The following is a 19717-nucleotide window of genomic DNA, read 5'->3' on the forward strand; positions in this document are numbered from 1 at the left end:
TGCATATAATGAACCTTTTCATGGTGATTCCCATCATATCCAATCAGGGTTTTTGTTTGTTTTATTAAGCCTCTTGGCCACAGAAAAATAACATAATGGTGGAGAAAGACAACAGTGGTAATAATTGTGTCTTTACCCAACAATATAAAGGGACATGAGGTGACTGTTGTGTGAACTGCCTTGTAAGTTCACACTCCCTTTATTGCTAACAGCCAAACTATATTACTGTTATCACCATATCAACTTTTTATGGTGATGATGTACTTACAGCTGCTTCTACAGCCCCAAAAGAAAAAAATATTACATATTCCTTCAATTATCTTATGCAAATTAAAGCCATTTGATGTGACTGAACACAAAAAGCTGCTAAATGTACAGAGAGGAGGTTATGGATCAGCTGTAAACTGTAAACAATGTATGCATCAACTATATGGCACATCAAAAGCTCTGAATGAGAATGGCAAAAACAAATGAAAAATCTTGAAATAGTAATGCATATTTTATATTGACAAGCAAAACAACAGCACCCGGTCAGTACAAATCCCTTTAATTATTTCTGGTTTGACACAGAATTCAGAAGGAAACATTAATAAACAAAACAGAAGATCGAAACCACAGAGAAAAAAGCTGTTGCATGAATTTGAACATGCTTGGTATCTTAAAAAATGTAAAAACATGTCAGCTTCCATTAACCAAATCTTCCCAGCAAAGGTTTGGGAGAGAGATTCGACTCCATTTTTAAAATGAAGGCGTGCAGAGGAGTAAAAGAAGGAAGCCTAAAGATGGCTGAAGGTAATGACTTTTCTAAAAGAGCCCAATTAAAAAAAGAATGGCTCAAAAACAGATATTCCACTGGATAGTAAGCGAAGTATTGAGTCATGCAACAGCTTTTTTTTAAAAAGAGAATTTTAAAGTGAATTGGTACAGGAGTAACTGTCAGTGCTACAATAGATTTAGCATCTGCTGACAAATGTCTTCACTGCAGCAGGAACAAGCGAAGAACAAAACTCCAAAGTGAAGTTCTTATCAAACTTTGCTGGTTATTTACAGTTATGAGACTGGTCCCTGCTCTCTACGGAGGCTGAAGTATGCCAGAGTAATTTAACTGATACAAAACTCAAAGTAATCATTTTCTCAATTTACAACTCAGTTCTACAAATCAGACCAGTTTGATCCCACAAACTAAGTCTTCTATTTTCTTCTTTAACAACAAACAGTTTCTCTGGCCCCGGCTGAGCAGGTGAGTGAGCTGGTGGTGGACGCGGAGGTTGCTCAGCGGCCCTCCTCCGGGGAGCAGGAATGGGTGCAGGCACCAGCATGCACCAGCTGCTTCCACCTGAGGAGTGGGCACGGGTGTGGAGGCAGACGGCATCCTGGCTGGCCTCACCCTGGGGACCGGAGCAGATCGGACACCTGCCACTCCCATACAGCTGTGGTGCGCCGGCAGCGGTGTTGGCTGCCGGCGTGCACTCGGTCTGGTCCTGCAGTTCATCCACTTCTCAGCGCGACACCGCCGCCTGCTCCCTCCGTGTGGCCACCAGCTCAGCCACCATTTGGGCCAGCCCCTCCCCTGCCCCGCCACAGAGTGTTTGTGACATATTTTGTGAGCCTATACTGCATTCAAAGACCTATAAGAGTGTAAAACAAAAGCAACTAATTGCTAAATGTTGTCAGAAATCTGGCACATAAAACCTCTGTGGGATTTAGTCTGAACACTGCTGGAACAACATTTAACACTGAACGAAAAAAAATGGGAACAGGAAATGCTAAACGACTGATTGTGAAATTAAAATGGGAGAGACAATGTTCTAAAAAATTTAAAGCCTCTTAAAAATTTGATGTCAAATTCACATCGAGTTTGTTCATTTAAATATATAATCAAATATATAACTATCAGTTAATACGCCAATTAAACATTTTGGCAGCAAATGAAGACTCCATGTTCAGTCACTCTGAGTTCATTAACATGTTGCCTTCCACGAAATGTTTTGGCCACTGCTGAAATGAAACAGCGTGCTGACGGTACCATACCAACCTGAGATGAGCTCTGTTACTAAATAACTTTAAAACCAATAAGCATCTGTTTTTACTGACAGTAACAGTGCTTTAAAGAACAACAACAACAAACACGTGCTAAAACAGGTCCACGCCAATCCATCGTACATTTATGAAATATAATTCTTTCCCTATATTAAACACTCATTTCCCCACGCTACAGACCATAAGCAGCAAAATATACATATTAGATCATCTTGCTAATATACAATAGAATGGGTTAAAGCAGCCAATAGGAACTCTTTTGGTTAAAAAAACCCCAACATATATAAGTATAAATATAATCACAGGTCAATATGTTAAGTATAAAGATATTTGACTACACACATAAACACGTGTCTGTATATACACAGGTTACATGGATACAATGGACTCTTATTCCCTTTTAGTGATACTGAAGATACTGAACAACATCGGGAAGCTCTTCTGGCGGCTGTTTGTACTCCCTCCAATAACTTTCCCAGGTGTGTGTCCTAAGGCGAAGTGCTCAAAAACAGAGGAAAAGCTGTGCAGGAAAGTCCTCAAATATTCACAAACTGATTGATCTTAAACCCCAGGAAGTGCTGAGCTCCACACTCTCTGTTCTTCCCAGCATCTAAGGTTCCCTCTGACCCCGTGCTCACTGTTCGGATTTCTGTCTGCTGCTCCCTTGAGACAGAAACTTTTTCTGTGTGCAGGACAGAAGTTGGGAGGTCACTCCAACATGGCGTCCAGTTGGTCGGCCAGGTCATCAAACATGTTGCCAATGTCATCCAGAATATTGCCTGCTGCCTTCACTGTGGTGCCCCCACTAGGAAACAGATGGGACAATGTGAAGTAAAAAAAGAGTTAAGCTAACTGTCAAATTAACTGGTGATTCAGAACAGCTATGAATGTGAGACAAAGTGTTTGTATAGAGAAAAAAAAGCACTATATGAATGCATGGTATCGTGTAGCTTGTAGTCAAGCACTCTGGCATGCACAATCACAGAAGCTCCACTACAACCATGTCTGTCTAAAACAGACCAATCACTTTAAGGACATCTTAGCCCCTGTCCCCACATCAGGCATGTTTGCTTTCTTTCCTGTGAAGATCACTAAAGCTCCTCGGCGGTCCTGGAACAGGATTATCCATTTAACTGTTTGCTGATCCTCAAACATTAGCTTTTCTTGTTTCAGGAATTTTATGACACTGTAATATTTTCATCACAAGATTTAGCGTCAGACTGGCGTTGTGTCCAGGGTGTATAACACCTTTCACCCCATGGTTGCTGGGATACGCTTCCCGTGACCCTGATAAGGATAAGTAGAAGAGAATGGATGAATAAATAGGTGGAAAATATATTCTTCTACGAGCGGTTGTGACATTATAACACGTGGGTCTGCAACAAAGCTAGCACGTCAAGGAAGCTTGTGTTTGTATTTGTGTAGCTATAGCTAGCTCTCAAGGCTGAGTATTAGTGATTATGGCTAAAACTAGACTGTATTCATTTCCTCAGCCACATGCCCTCAGTACTGAGCTGGGTGAGGCACTGAAACAGCTTGGCCATGGATGGCGGAGCTAGCTTGTCTGCTCCACAATCATTCATGGCCACTGCCTTGTGCAGTGACTAGGCCTTGCAGACAGATTTGTCATCAGCATTTGAGTTAATTTTCTCAGCCTGACATTTGAAATGCTAAATTTAAATGAGTCTGGTCTCCCTTTCAGGCTGACTGAGACCACTCATGGTGTAAGACTTCTTTCCACATGCTGACCTTATGATGGCAAATAGTGTGTACTTCAGAGATAAACCCAACTATAGTAAAGTGGTTCTGCGCCTTAACCCAGCCTCTGTGCCTAAGGTTAGGGAGTCTACCTATTGTTACCTCGCTCTCAGGCTATAAGCCCCTGCCATCTGCTGATGAGAACGAGAGGCGGCTTAATTCGCTGTGGCATGTCTGAGAATTATGCATTTATGTAGACAGAAATAAGGGAATTGTAAAAAGCAATCAGCTCTCTGTGTTCCAGGCTCCTTGGCACATAGGGAAGCCTATACCAGCTGTCACAGTGGGTGGTAGACGATATTGTGATGGCATATGAATGCCAGGGATAGCAACCTCCTGCGCACCTGCGTGCACATTCTACCTCATGGGCCCTTTTTAAGGGTGTTTCTTGGCAGGAGCATCTGTGCAGCTGCTAGTTGGAAATTTCTACATACATCTGTTAGGTTTTACTGCCTTAACATTAACCTTCACTGGCACACTCAGTGCTTACTGTGGGCTCTTAAATTTGTGTGAGGTGGTGCTCTTCCTGGGTGGAGAAGTTATAGTGTTTGGACCATGCAATCTCAGAGGGGTCTACATCTACCATAGTGAGCTACCAAGAGAGGTTTGACAGACAACCTTGGCTACTATCATAACTTTGCAAACTGAGTTTGGCTCATTGCAGCGCCCATTTGCATGGACATCAGGAAGAACTACTTTGGGTATGGGTCCAAGGGCTGTTATAAAGGGGGTCATGCCAAAGGGCGCTTTTCAAAGTGGAATACCAAGCGAGGTTTGAAAGAGAACCAGGTTTACTCTAGTAACCTCTCTTTTCATCAGTGTGGAGCAACAAATAACTAGAGAACTAAACAAAGGACAAAGTTAATGCTCGAGGACCTTCACTGAATTCTGCAGATGTTTTTGGCATTTTCCCTGTTGCTAAATTTAGAGTTAGCATGAGCAGTGCAGTGCCAACTACACTGAGACTACATGTTTCTATCAGTGATAACATTTGGCCTTCTCTCAATTTTAGAAACTTGAAAAAAAGAGGGCAGGTGCTAAAACAAAGAAGACAAAAGAAAAACTGAAAAAGAAATTTTGTTTTGTTTTTTTCTTTGGAGATTCATGATTTCAAGTTTTCCACAGGTTATATAGACTGACAACAGTAAAGCTTGTAGACGGTGTCCTCACTAGGGACTTTAGTTACAGCCCAGCAGCTGATCTGTCAGATCTGCTGCATGTTCACAAGGAACAGTTCAAACAACCAGTGCAAACCAACGGTTACCGCGGTACCACAGCTCAGCAATCAGTATGAAGAGCACAATATTATCATTCCAGGTAAAGCACACCACCCCAACTACACCAATACAATACTTCTTACCCGTCCACATTGCTCCCCTGTGCCAGTTTGGTCTCCACTACTTTGAGAGCAGCTTCCAGTGATGTACTAGTTTGCTCTAGTTTCTTCTGGGCCAGCATCTCCACACTGGCCACACCAGGCGGAGTTACCCATCCTTTTCCTGGCTGACTGGGTAGTGCCGAGGGTGGGCAGCAAGAGTTCAGCAATGGTGACGGTGGAGCAGCAAAGGCAACACTTTGAGCCATGCTGAGATTCGGACCTGAGGAACAATAAATATTATGTAACCATCAAAAAGAAGCTCGCTGTTAGGAAACAAGTTTAACCTCTTAACATCCACCAGATCACTGGTCGCCCATCTAGAATTGGTGTAGGGACTGGATTATGTTTACACCCGGCCATTTTTATAGCAACTTTAAAAGCTTTAACAAGAAAACCGTCATGCCAAAATTAATCTGAAAGAGTGGATTTGAAAATGTGGCTAAAACAAAAGCCAACTGATGGCCTTGTTGGTATTATATCTTCTTTTCATTGTTACCTGCTGTTGCTGCATAGGTGTTCTGAGGGAGTCTTGACACAGCGACGGCTTTCTGTGGACTCTCAGGTTCGGACGTGAAGGTCTGTCTGTGTTTCGCAGGTTTTGGACTGGACATACAAGTCTGAATGTACATGTTGCTTTTCAGCTTTGGGGAGACTGTGTGAATCTGTACGCTCGTGAGGTTAGGGATGGCTGTTTGTCCACTTGGTTGCAATGGCGAAACAGTTTTTTGAGGAGTTGTTGGTTTGCTGTTGGGGGTTTGTTTGAGGGGACTGGGAGGTTTTGAGGACACTGGAGGCTTTGGGCCTTTGCCCATTGATCCTATCCTCTGGAAAACATTGTGTGGCCTCTGAGCTTCATCGTCACTCAGTGTACTGATGTTATTTTGCATGTGGAGGCTGTTGGGTTCTGGGTGCTTGTTGTTTCTGTGTGGGGTGCTAACCTCTTCAGGAGTGGACGCGTCTTTGTCTTTGGGTTTGTGCCGTCTTTTCACCGTGTCAGACTCCTTTAGATTGAACTCTGGGAGTTCAAGGCTGTCTGGGGTCTGCACCGCCTCTGAAGGAGTTTTAACTTCAGCACCCGGCTGACTAACGACTGCTATCCTGGGTCGCTGTTTGATAGTCAGGTTGCCTTCTTCAGCAAACGGTAGATGGTCCTTGGACCTGTGCTTGGGAGATGCAGCAGCACTCTTTGATATGTGTTCAGTTTTCTTTGCTTTCACTTCCTCACCAGAGTCTCTCTCTGTACTTCTACCTCTTTGTCTATTGAAGTCTCCTTCTGTCCTTTCACTTCCTACCCTCCTAAGGCCCCCGAGACCCAAGGCTGGGACAGGTTTGGAGTGCTGAGTGATGGTGTGAGAAGGAAATCCACGTGGGATCGGTGAGGAAACAGGGCTGAATGCAGGTGAAACAGGGAGGTGGGCTGGTGGTATATCTATTCTTCTAGATGGGCTACTGCTGCTGCTGCCTTCAAGCCTGGCTGCGATACTCCTCACACTGCCTGCACTCTCCATCTCTACCCCTTCCTTCACCTCTGGCTCCACTCCTTGGTGGTTTCCTGGTTGACACACACGGGTGTCGTTTACCGAGCTCATCCTCTTAGGTGGGGGTGGAGGCGGACCTTTGCGTCGAGAGCGCACAGCAAAGGAGTGGCTACGGTTGATGTGACGTTGGGCCCCTAGAGGACTTGCATGGCCACGTCCCGGCCTGCGTGACATGGTGGCATAAGATGGCATGACCGCAGAGGAAGCAGAGGTACAAGGGGAAGTGGGATTGTCGTCTTCATCTGGCTCACCATCTGACAGAGCATAGCGATTCAGGCTTTGCGAGCGCTTCTTTTGTGGGCCTTTTTGAGTTTCATTGGCTGGGCCCTGTACAAGTAAGGGCCCCAGCAGCGGGACAGCCCCAGGCAGTGGCTTGGAAAGTAGTCGTGGAGCCCCACTGACTACTTCTGCTTGAGCTTGGATATAACTGAAAGCCTTCTGTGTCGGAGAAGCTTGCGGGGATGGTGAAGATGGGGAGGAGGGTGGGTGTTGTTGAGGCTGATAAGGGCGGTTAGGAGACTGGAAGTGTTTGGCTTTAGGTGGGACAGCTGGGTAGGCAAAGCGGGGCATCTTGCTGGGGGTCAGTGGAGGTGTGAGAGGGGAGAAGGGGATTTTATTTGGGATAGCAGATTGACTCTGATACACCCATGACTCACTGGGTCTCTGTCTACTTCTGCCTCCAGGACTGCTTCTTCCACTCTTCACCTCCTCCCCTGCTCCACTACTTAAACTCTCCTCAGACCGGCTCGATGTCCTGGCTGAAGACAGTACGGCCTGCTGATCCTGACAATGAGCCAAATTTACATTTCCAGAGTTCCCAGATTTCCCTGAGCCCCGCGAACGCATGCCAATGCTCTCTTGACTGACTGACATGGCAGTCCCACCTGCAGCAGAGGACACACCTATAATGCTGAACATCTCAGCGGGACCTCCACCCGCCTTTCCCATCATTGCACTCTGTAGCTCCACGCTTAGCTCGCTGTCCTGGAAGGAAAGGAGGGCTCTGGGAGTACGAGGGGAGGAGCAACAGTCATTGGATGGAGTGTCAGCGTGTGCCTGAGCATTGTGTGTCGGCGCGTGTTCGATAACCACCAGCTCGAGAGCAGCAGGCAGCTTTCGTCTGAGAGTTTCGCCTCCGGTTCTGTCGGCATGGTTACGAGAGCGATGCAGGTCACACAGTCTCTTCACTGCTAACATTAGTTTCTTCTGATGACCTGAAACACACAGATTTATTTATTTATTACAGAGCTCAAAAAGATTTAATAAAAGTGATCAAACATTCCCCTTCTGTGCTTTGACAATGTCACAAGCAGTCACAGCACACAAAAGATTCAGTTTCAAAGCCTATGAGGCAGAGTACACCCCGGACCAGTCACCGATCAGAGAAGTTATTAGCAGAAGTTATTATAGAAAATTATAGAAATTCCTCACCCAGTTTAGTAATGCCTATCTCCTGCAGGTCCTCCCAGGTGATGTCCTTGACAATGGCAATGGAGTCATAGCCATTGTCACACAATCTTTTCTGGTACTGAGGCAATCCAATCACACTCAGCCATTCCCCCAGGTCCGACTGAACACGACAACACAGACAAAATTTACAATGGCTGCAAGAGCCAGCTGTTTACATGATGTATATGGCAAATAAGAGGGAGGACTGATTTCTCACAGGAATGTAATCTGGGAGCCACTCAGGAATGCTCAGCTTGCTAATCTCCATCGATATCTTCTTCCTGTGGCCTGGTTTGGTCACTCCGATAGCTGTAAGATCCTGAAGAATATCCACGCAAATAATGAGTGAATCATTAACATAACCAACAAATGAAAGAATCAACAACAAATCAATTAAATAACTGTACTTTAGCCAAGAGAAATCATTTTTTCATCTGTAAAAAAAGAGTGTAAAAAAAGAGTGCTTTAGTTGCAGTCATGTCAAGTTTTCAATGGACTTCTTAAACCTTTTTTTTTTAAACATACATATCAGGCTCAGAGGGTTTCAGGCTGAAATGGAACCTATTCATTTTCATATTACTTCACAAAACAGTCATCCCAAGGTTTTATGTAAAAAAAGAAGAAGCAAAAAACAAACACAACTTTAAAGTACAAAGAACAAAGAAAAGTCTAACGGCATAGAGCTAAAAATGCTGAAAATTGTAACATAAATACACACCTCGGGGGTCATTCTGCTGATGGTGGGTACATCATATCCTGCACTGATGAAGCTGGACGTGTACTGCTCGAGCTGGAACCCACACAGCCACTGGTAGATAGCTTCTGAATCCTAACGACAGAGAGGAGATTCATTTCCAAAACCTCTGTGTGTAGAAAACATTTACGCAAACTTGCACAACTCTAAAACTCAGCTCACCTTGCCTTCCAAAAGCTGTTCAGGCCTCACAAAGTCTTTCTGAGGAGTGCCGTTAACCTGTTGGCGGGAACCACCTAAAAAACACACACAATTAATCCTGTGGGATGTGTTTTGTGATGAGTGCGTGGAGGAAGACAGACACTGGAGGAAAAACAAGACGAACCCAAAAAAAGACAGCCATGTTTTCAAAGTAACAAGATTCTGCTTTGTGACAGCAAGAGATCAATCCGGTCTGCATTAGTTGAGTCATGTTAAATCGTTCTTTTCCAAGCAGCTGTGTGACTGAGTGGGGCCGTCACGTCTCTCCGGGTGAGTGAAGCTGTGCCATCTACCAGATCTCATACACCCCTCACTCATCTTATTTACAGTCATTATATACTCAGATCTCAGAGGAACGATACTTTGTTGCCAACTGCTCCAATTTCACTTCTCTTCTTGCCCAAGGCTGAGTCTTTTTTTTCCGCTCTTCTAGTCCTTTCTCACAACAACATTTGATCTTTTCATTTCTCAATAACTTTTATTTAAGACCTCTTACAGACACGCAGATACACCTTGTAACAGGGCAATAAGTAATATAAGACACTGCACTGTCAAGATGTTCCTGGGAGATGAGTTAACTTATTCAGCATGATAATCACCCATCAAAACAACGCAGTCGTGCTTCTTGCGACATGCTCTTTGTACAAGATGGAAAGAGATGAGGAATTTGTGTCATTGTACTGTGGAAAAGTACAACTACAATTCAAATACAGTCAGTTACATTTCTAGGTTAGTGATCGCCCATCAAATCAAGAATGGTTTTAAAGGTGGAGGCAACTGACATTTTTTTTTCTCTCCTCAGCTTTTCTGACTGTTTTTCACTAGTTTTGCATTTGGATAGGAATAGAGGTTGTGCAGGTAGTCCAACTCAATACATGCTATTGCCAGAAGGTTTGCTGTGTCTCCCGGCATAGTCTCAAGAGCATGGAGGAGATTACAGCAGACGGGCAGTCACTGTAGGAGAGCTAGACAGGGCTGTAGGTCCTTAACCCATAAGCAAGATTGGTATCTCCAGGCTTCCTGAAGGGCTTTCACGTGTTTTCCAGTCTTTGCACCCAACTATTTCCAACTGTTTGATTTTTTTAAGCCACTTAAGTCTGACCACGACTCATTCAAGTACAGCATAAGAGGAACTCAATGATCAAATGTAAAACAGTTTTTCATCTTATTATTTATTTATCTTTTATCTGCCCACAACAGACAACAAGCAAAGAAAGAAAGGTTGAAATATTGACAATAACTATCAGACTGTGGCAAAAACACAATTTCTTTCCCATTTCTTTAGCTGAATCTATCAAAAATGTCGAAGATAACAAAGTTTGGCAGGCATAAAATTATATTTCTGCACCAATAAGGTGATTCCCAATGAAATATTAACCAAAAATTTGGAATGCAGTGGGTCCTTTAAAACAGGATCGAACCCTTTCTCCTCTGACAAAACGTCAAACATCATGTCAAATTATAACAACGGTCTTACCCCTGAGAAAAAACGAGAGCCGGAGAGCTCCTGATGTCTCACACTTCATCCTTCCCTCCACCTATCCTTCGTGCAGGGCAGACATCAGCTCCTCTTCCCTGTCTTCCTTCCTCTTTCTCAGGCATTTAACAGATGTCTTTTGCTCCTGATGCTCCCTGTCTCCTCCCTCTTCTCCTGCACTTTAACCCCCCCTTCCGATTCACCCTGAGGTCAACGGGAATTCTCTGCTTCTTTGAGTGTTAACATTTGAAAAGCCTTATCTCAGCAGAATGAACTTAAGTTCTGAAAATACTGTAAACATGCAATCCTGCACCTGCCATTATACCTGACAGCAGAGCACATTTCTCCAGGCCTTTAGTGTTTCTTGTGAAGTAGTGATCTGGGCTTTTATGGCTTGCGTAGATGAAAGAAGATGCTGGTTTTATTGGCTTCAGTGGTGAAGTAAAGTATGGTAAGCATTTACTGTCCCCCTCCATCTCATTTCCTTTCAGACCATCAACAAAAACAGCAGAACAATGCTCTATGATCCCTGCACACAGCAGCCCCGTGGTTTCTAAAGATACAACCCTTTTATGGTTGAAAGATTCATAGGCCAGTATTAAGTAGATAAAGAAACAAAAAAAACATTCTTCTGTAAAAGAAGAATCGGGTGGCTGTAGCTCAGGAGGTAGAGCCACCCCCGATCTACTGATCGGAAGGTTGGTGGTTCGATCCCTGGCTCCTCCAGTCTGCACGTCAAGTATCCTTGGGCAAGATACTAACCCCAGGTTGCTCTCTGATGCATCCATCGTGTGAATGTACCTAGAAAGCACTATGTATAGAGAAAGTGCTCGTGAGAATGGGTGTGATTGGGTGAATGTGGCATGTTGCATACAGCGCTTTGAGTACTCCGGGAGAGTAGAAAAGCGCTATATAAGAATCAGTCCATTTACCATCTACCATCTAAAAGGTCAGGTAAAACAACTGGACTGAAAAAGCAGCCAACCCGCAAAAGAAAAACTCTGAAAGACCTTCAGAAAGTCTGGGACCTTGGAAGAATCACAGCTAACAGAATTATTATTATTGTCAAACAGAGTCACCGAATGAAACATCTGTCATCTTCTTACTAACCTGTGGATCCATCAACCTGTGTGCTGTGGTCCACTCCTATAACGCGGTCCCTTGATTCGCCAGCAGAGGGAGCCAGCTGCACACACAAAACAAAGGCGTACTCAACGATAGAGAAAAGTACTTTAGTGCATTACTGACATCCTCCACACTTTGTTCATTTCTGTTACTATTAGTGAAACTGTCTGCTGTCAACATATGAAGCAGAGCATCTCCTTGTTTTTTAGTGTCCACCTTGGTTGTCTCTGTGCATATCTGACCTTGCCAGCGTCATTGTTGTGGCAGCAATGAATCCCATTCTGTTTGTGGCCGCTCTCTGAGCTCTGACCACTCCCTGCACTGCGGCTGCTACCAACACTGCCGGCGCTGCCGACACTGTTTCTGTCACCTGAGAAGAGCAAAGAAAGCAAAACAGAGAGAGATGACAGACTGACAGGAGACCTGTGGAGTGTCTGAGTTAGGAGACAATTGTAGGTTTATAGGTTATATATTTATATGTGCTGCCTACTGTACTAAAAATAAGTAAATAAATAAATACATAAAAACTATTAAGTCCTATTTATTACTGAAGGATTTATTGCCTCACCATACAGATTGAATCGATGCAAGGTGTTTGTTAGTAAGTTGTTTTATGCTAAGCAAGGCTAATCACGCTCTGCCACTAGCTCCATATTTAACAAAAAGATGCTAATATCAAGCTTCTTATGTATGTAAAGAATTTTCAACGTTTATGAAATTATTAAAACATTATGTTTTAGTGGAATCGACATTCTCTCTGTTCAGGAAATAACTGAATGTATATTACATAGTAGAAGAAAAACATTAATATGTTTGCGGAGATTTTCAGAGAATAAGAGGAAGCTCCAACATGCTTAAAAGAAGAAGAACTTAAAAAGAGACCTTCATGCTGCTCCCTCATAGTAATGTCCTGCTGCAAGAGAACTGGTTATGGTTGCTGGATTGTTAGATGTGTATAAAGCAGAGGGTGGGATTTGAAGGGTTAGCATGGTAAGGTCAAAACTCTGGTATATAAAAGGATAAAACAGGAATAAGCTTCTTTAAAAAGACTCAGTTTATCAAAAATGTGGTGACTTGACTGGTCTACAAGTTCACCGGCGATTGGGGTTTCGGTGGGTGGGGTATTAGGGGTTTAGGACCACACACTCTTACCAGTGGGAGAGCTCCTGAGGACCCAGATTTCCTGAGTGGGGCTAGCAGAACTAGCTGGGGTTGAGAGCTGACTGCCCAATGGAGCACCTAATAAACACACACACTTTAGACAAACGTTCACGGTACACTCTGCCTACTGCAGAACCGGAGCTGGGACTGGATCTATCAAGCTGACACAGCATCAGGGAAAGTTTTTTCATCAAGAAAAAACTGGGATTGGGGTGCTGTTTGGGAGCATATGGACAGAAACATTCCTGTCCAACAATCCTTGCCTTGCCTGGGATAACGTGAATCCACCGCAGGTGGTAAAACAGGGAAAAGGTTGGTGAGTGCATCTGTGTGTGTACCTGCAGGGTCATAGCCAAGGATGTATAAGTCATCAGTCTGAGGGGCAGGGCCGTGACTCGAAGGAGGAGCTCCGGACACAAAGTGTTGTCGTTTGCAAGGCATTGAAGCTTGGCGGAAGAGCGTGCCTCCTACGGCCAGGGAGACAGGTTTGGTTTGAGGTGGACATGCATGAGTGAGGGAAAGCAGATAATGCACATGCGTGTTCGGTGGCAGTTTGAAATGCATGCACAGGCATCGAAAGCTCTTTAACCATGCAATGAAGAGCTATGAATATCATCAACTTTAACATTTGTCTCCGTCATGTATTCTTTTTCATTGAGTACATGGAACAACAACTAAAAACAGACAGATCCCCTCTCGGTAAATCCCCTCTACAGTTACATAACAGGCTGCTGAATGGAAGTTTAAGATCACCAAAGACACTGAGAAGGCTTACTCTTCCTTAGTGTGGTATTGGTCTCTGTTTGCTGACATCACTGACATTATCACAGAGCTCAGACACACTATTGCACAGGTGCACACAACCTGCTGAGTTTGCCTCATAAGCAAAGAGCCCATCACCAACTTTGAGGCGAACTCTCTTCTTTCGTCTCTTTCCTCAAGCATGAGCAGTCTCACACACACACGCCCACACACACAGAATACCCCGATGTAGGCTGTGAAGGCTTTAACACTGAGCTGACACTTTGCAATCTGGCCATAGTAATCCTATTAATGTGTTTCTCCGTGAGACTGTCGTGTGTGTGTGTGTGTGGACTGGCTTGTTGAAGACACAGAAGTGTGCACTCATGTCTGGAGCTGTTTTTGGAGCCCTGACTGTGCTGGTCTCTCTGTGCTAGAAAGTCGGGGGTTTTACAGCTGCAAACAAGTGAGGAGCTCATATTCACAGGGATTAAATTTGTTGATTTACAAGCATGCTGAATTCTCCAGCGGCCATGTCTGCAAACATGATAGATCCTGCTCGTGTACAAGTGTGGAGATATTTTGGTAGCCCAGATATATAAGAGTCGTCATGGGTCAAATTAGGTGTTATCAACACCAAAATACAGTTGTCTGAATTCATGTCCACAATAAATGTGTTTGCCCAGGCTGGTGGTACTTCAGGGGTCCGTTCTTCGTACCTCGCTTACTACATCCAAGATCAAATCATCGCGCTAACTTTGAGATCGCTATCCCGGTTCTCCGAACACACCTGTTGTTGACGATTAGTATAGCTGGATGAAGTAATGTGAGATCACTGGGTGTCGTAAAAGGGGCTACGCATCGATAGTAGAAACATTGATCGGCAACCCTTTGATTGGTCGGCGAAAATGTCGAAGGAGCGCGCTCGGTATTTTTCAGTAGCAGAGCAGGAACTCTTGATTGAGGGATTTCAGGAGTTTCAGAGTTTAATTAAAACGCAAGGGAACACTGCAAAGGCTGCAAAAGCAAGGAGAGAGGGCTGGCAGAAAGTTGCTGACAAATTAAACTCGTAAGTAATTTAATAATAACAATAATAATGGATTGGATTTATATAGCGCTTTTCAAGGCACCCAAAGCGCTTTACAATGCCACTATTCATTCACTCTCACATTCACACACTGGTGGAAGCAGCTACGGTTGTAGCCACAGCTGCCCTGGGGCAGACTGACAGAAGCCAGGCTGCCATATCGCGCCATCGGCCCCTCTGGCCAACACCAGTAGGCGGTAGGGTAAATTCATTATATTATATTACATTATATATTATATTATAATATGTTATATTATATCCTCTTTCACATTAGAGCCACAAAACAGGACCCACTAGAACATGGGAACAAGTAAAAGTGAAATATAAGAATATTCCACAGAATGGTAATATTTATCACTTATATTGCTTTTAGTCTCTTGGAAAGAGACCCTGAAATAATCTGTTTGTTTGTTCATAACAGCAACCAAGAAAAGGGCAGAGGAAAAAAAGACAGGTGGTGGTCCTGCACCCCCTTGTCAACAAGTTGGTTAAGTAAATAATACCCTCACGGGAAAATCGACATCTCTCAATGAGCACACTGTCGCGCTGAGCTAAAGGATCCTGTCTGTCCCGCAATATACGCTGAATTCTGAGGACTCTCCTTATCAATCTTGCACCTTCCGCAATGGGTTGCTCGCGTATACGGACAGGACATGGCTGCAACAGACTTCCCAAATCCACCTTCGCTTTTATAGCCGTGGTCTCTCATCTTGATTACACGAAGTAATTTACAATTACTACTGTGAAATATGAATTACATCTGTAATAATCACATACATGTAATAGAATGTTAATACTACATTTCCCTTTTTTAGGAAATGACCTGTATGTATCTGTGTGACATCAATAAAAGGATCAAGTGCTGCATTATCTTCAGTTACATTGATGTTATTTATTTATGGTGAAACAGTGGTGGAATATCGCTGTTGCTTTCGTATAAATGAAGCGGACATACCTGCGTGGCCGCGATCTAATCCTGTTTACATAAAGTAAACCTGCTCCCGAGCAGGTTTACGCTTACGGCTCTGTTGCTATGGCAGCAAGTCCCGGATGAGCTTCGGGGAACCGAACGATCCAAGATCACGCGAAATCGTCAACAATCTAATCCAGCTAACCTACTTAGCGAGGTACGAAGAACGGGCCCCTGGACTACAAAAATAAACAAGTAAACAAATAAATAAATATGAAACTTGACAGATATTTTCATGTCTCAGATAATTATATGAATATGAGACCTGGCACTTCCTCTTATTTCTCAGCAGTATTTCTGAGCCCTTTTAGTATGTTTTAGTTCACTGGGGTTTTTTTGTTTGTTTGTTTTTTTAACATTTTGTAAAACTATTGGGAATTTCTATTGAAATGACACAAATTAAATGAAAAAGGTAGGCTTGGTATTTCATGTGAAATTGTACAGTGCACATGTACACTGTTCAAAAAAATTAAAGGAATACTCTGAAAACACATCAGCTCTCAACAGTGAAAGAAAATCATGCTGTATGTCTACACTGATATGAAATGGGTAATGTGTTAGCAATTAAGGGATGGCACATAGTTTGATGGAAATGTTCTTGTTAAAAGGGGGGTTTTCCTTTCCACTGTCGCCAAACAGCCGCTGTATAAATAAAACTAAATTGAACTGAATTGAAATTGAATTCAAATGAAAATGATTATCCAGATGTTGTTAAGCATCCATTTAAGCACATAGGATAGCTTAGTGTTCTAGAGGATCTCCTCCCAGATGTGGACCAAAGCATCACTGAGGTCCTGGACCATCTGAGGTGCAACCTGGCGGCGTTGGATGGATCGAAGATAATATCCCAGCAAAGAGACACAGCAAACCTTGTGGCAATGGCATGTATTGAGTTGGACTGGACTGGATACAGGTTGCCATGTACACAAAATTCAAAGTATGCCACTGTAAACTGAAGATGCAAACCAAGGTGCCGTCCTCTCTGTTCACCGTCTTGCTAACTGGATAACTCTACAACTACTGAGAGGAGCACAACTATAATACTTGCATAAATATTCTGGAGTGTATTAATGTTAATTATTAATAAGGTAACTGATGTTTATGCAGGTGTGAATAAGCTATTTATTTACCTGCTCTTTTGCTGAGGACCTCCACCACTGAAGGGGGGAAAAAGCCCACCCGGTCTGTCCCCCGCTGGGTGTCATGGATGTGACCTTTCCACCGGCCGTCTGAGTGCTGCTCCAGGACCTGTCAGCAAGAAGCCATGAGAACACTTCATTACAAATGGCATTAGTCTTGGTATACTTCACAGTCCCAGCAATTGATACAGTCATATGAACACTATGGGCGTTGATTAAAACAAAAAAATGCTATGTGTTAGCAAAAATACAATAGCTTTAAGCATGCATGTTGTGTGCGACACCCACAGGCATGCACTTAAGTCCATAATGAGTGGGCCAGTAGGCTGGAAATACACTATCTATTCATTGTGAGTATTAGAAAAGCGCCTCGAGAGAAGAAAAACAAACACCTCTGCTTTCTGGCAGAGTAAGAGACAACAGCATACAAGTTCAAACACAACTCTCAGATGTCCCTATGACTCACATAAATATATCAAAATACACAGCAGAGAGCACATAAAGACATGAACACACGAATTAGAGCAAACTGTGATAATGATGCTGATAATGAGAGACACAGCAGCAGCAAGTTTGTGCCTGTTCCTCTGCTGTGGTCTCCTGCTTTGGAGTACATGAAATTACCCTGAAACATACCACACAAATCCTAACAACAAGGCTTCACTATAACTTCACCTAACAACTTCATCTCATTTTCTCATCTCAATCAAGCCGATTCCGATGTTTGTGTTGGCTCTTCTTTGTAAGAATTATATATGTCAGCATATACAAACAAAAAAAACACTTTTCTTGAAATTTTTAGAATAAAATAAATGATTAAACTTCTCTTCTTTAAACAATTTGCAAAATCTTACCAAACAGAAACTGCTGCTACTGATTGATAAAAACAAATGTCGGCTACATTTTTGTTCAGTAGGTTTTTAAATTCATTAAATAAGGAAATCTTCTCCTTTCATAATTTTCCCAGGAAATGAATAATAATGACTGTTTTAAATGTGATATTAGGGATTTTCAAATTAATTTCATTTAATTACATTTTTCTATAAACAAGGACAATGAAAATAATGAACAAAAACAATATGACAACCATAAAACAACATTTTGAGACTTTTACACACAAAACAGTACCATGATCAGATCTCCCGCCCGCAGGTTAAGTGCAGTGGGATCATGGAGATTCCAGTAGTCCTTCACTGCTCTAACTTGAAGGGAGCTTGATGCTTCTGCAAAAAGAAAGAAAGAAAGAAAGAAAGAAAGAAAAAGAAACCTGATCACATTTCTAAACCAGAGAAGCCAAATTACCCAAATGTATCAGTGCAACATCAAGACACCATTTCATGAGCTACCGACCTCTCAGCAGCTGTTTGATTTCCCTGCTGGCTGTGGAAGTGGTGAACTGATTGACAATGTCCAAAGCCGTCTGGTTGTAGGTGTTGCGCATGTTCACGTTGATGCCCGCCTAGACACACACACACATACAGATCGTAAAACGGCTACGTGGGAGTCGGACTTTTAAAAACAAACCCTCCCTTAAATTCCAATCTGCTTTATTAAAGAATAATACTGAGCAGGTGAAAACATAGTGTGATGTTTCCGTGAAGAGTCTTTATGTTGACACTTGTTGTAAAAAAGCAGCCTTCCACATGGCTCATAAGGCTAACAGATACAATGTTTCTCTTCTTTCCTTACGTCAAGGAGCAGCCGTACTACATCCGTTTTGCCATAGAGGGCAGCCTCGTGCAAAGACGTCCCCGCTTTGGTGGCTCTGTTAATGTCAATGCCAGCTTTGAGGAGCAACCTAGGAAGTCCAATCAGAAACACCGTGTTAGTGTGCAGGTGTGTGCAGACATCTGCAGCAATTTATGAAGTCATATAGTCACAGTCAGCAATTGCAAATTTAATTGGGTTGACGTCTGGACTTTAACTGGGTCATGGCAAAACCTCGATTCTTTTTTGTTTCTGTTTTTGTTTTCAGCTGTTCTGTGTGCTTAGGCCACACATCTTACTCCACCTACAGCATCTCAATTGGTTTGAGGTCTGAACTTTGACTCTAGAAAAATTTGGTATACAGAAGGCATGGGTTGGCATGACAACCCTTCCATACGAGTCCTTCTTGTTCAGTTTAACTGTACTATCAGGAACTTTAATATTTAGCATGCTAACTGAGGCCGGTAGTGTCTAAGAGTACATCTTTTGCAGTTTCTCTGACCATTGGGGAACCTTAGGGTAAATTTGCTCCCTCTCCTGGGAAGACTGTGGGTTTTTTTTTGATAATATTATAAGTGGTGACACCTCCTGATGATCAATTAAACAAGTGCATTTGAGTAGCAGCACCTGGCTGCTACTTATTCTCTTATCCTCACCATTACTGCTTAGCTTTTTGCAAGACTGAACACAGTCCTTTAAACTCAAAAATGTTGCAACTTATGAGCAAAAAATGTTTGTAATTATTCTATCAAAAGTAGACATTTATGGAATATGGAATAAAGGTGCAGCAACAAAATTATTTTATTTTTGATCTTTTTTTTAATCACATACTTTAAGAACATTCATGAAATGTTTTAATGAATAGAACCTTAAATAATTATCTAACAGCTTATTAAAAATAATTTAAAACATTTCCTTGTGAGTGTAGAGTTTTTAAACCAAATGCTGCAGATAGTACTGACAGGAGAAATACCAAGTTGTAATTTGTGAGGATAAAAGGTTCCTATTGTAATCTTCTTGCAACACTTTTAACCTTGATGGTATGAAATCTTGAGAGGGCTGAATGTCTGAAAACCTTCACAGAGTTTAGACTTTTCTGTCCTCCATAGAAATGTTATTCTCAGATACTCCATTCAATTTACACTGTACACAGTACAGAATGTGCTAGAGCAAAGATTCTGAACATGAGGTG

General features: G+C 42.7%; 1 protein-coding gene across 2 annotated transcripts in view; it reads right to left on the bottom strand.

Annotated features, from left to right (window-relative positions):
• Positions 1 to 2058: 2058 nt before the first annotated feature.
• The window catches only part of caskin2a (CASK interacting protein 2a), a 58384-nt gene continuing 40725 nt past the window's right edge, over positions 2059 to 19717 (bottom strand). The window contains exons 8-22 of one of the 2 annotated variants that reach the window (XM_085465454.1): positions 18508 to 18616; positions 18169 to 18277; positions 17947 to 18041; positions 16810 to 16927; positions 13220 to 13348; positions 12873 to 12959; positions 11963 to 12090; positions 11706 to 11781; positions 9080 to 9153; positions 8882 to 8992; positions 8381 to 8482; positions 8146 to 8284; positions 5673 to 7928; positions 5159 to 5396; positions 2059 to 2845 (exon numbers count right to left, since the gene is read on the bottom strand). In XM_085465454.1, coding sequence (XP_085321580.1) covers positions 2749 to 2845; positions 5159 to 5396; positions 5673 to 7928; positions 8146 to 8284; positions 8381 to 8482; positions 8882 to 8992; positions 9080 to 9153; positions 11706 to 11781; positions 11963 to 12090; positions 12873 to 12959; positions 13220 to 13348; positions 16810 to 16927; positions 17947 to 18041; positions 18169 to 18277; positions 18508 to 18616 — 3868 coding nt within the window. In that variant the 3' untranslated portion in view covers positions 2059 to 2748. The remainder of the gene's footprint in view (positions 2846 to 5158; positions 5397 to 5672; positions 7929 to 8145; positions 8285 to 8380; positions 8483 to 8881; positions 8993 to 9079; positions 9154 to 11705; positions 11782 to 11962; positions 12091 to 12872; positions 12960 to 13219; positions 13349 to 16809; positions 16928 to 17946; positions 18042 to 18168; positions 18278 to 18507; positions 18617 to 19717) is intronic. The other variant, XM_085465455.1, reaches the window with a different exon arrangement.

This window comes from Copadichromis virginalis, linkage group LG8 (genome assembly GCF_057382275.1).
Source record: "Copadichromis virginalis isolate Kocher_CV1m ecotype Utaka linkage group LG8, C_Virginalis_male_GT1.1, whole genome shotgun sequence".
Taxonomy (NCBI): Eukaryota; Metazoa; Chordata; class Actinopteri; order Cichliformes; family Cichlidae; genus Copadichromis; species Copadichromis virginalis.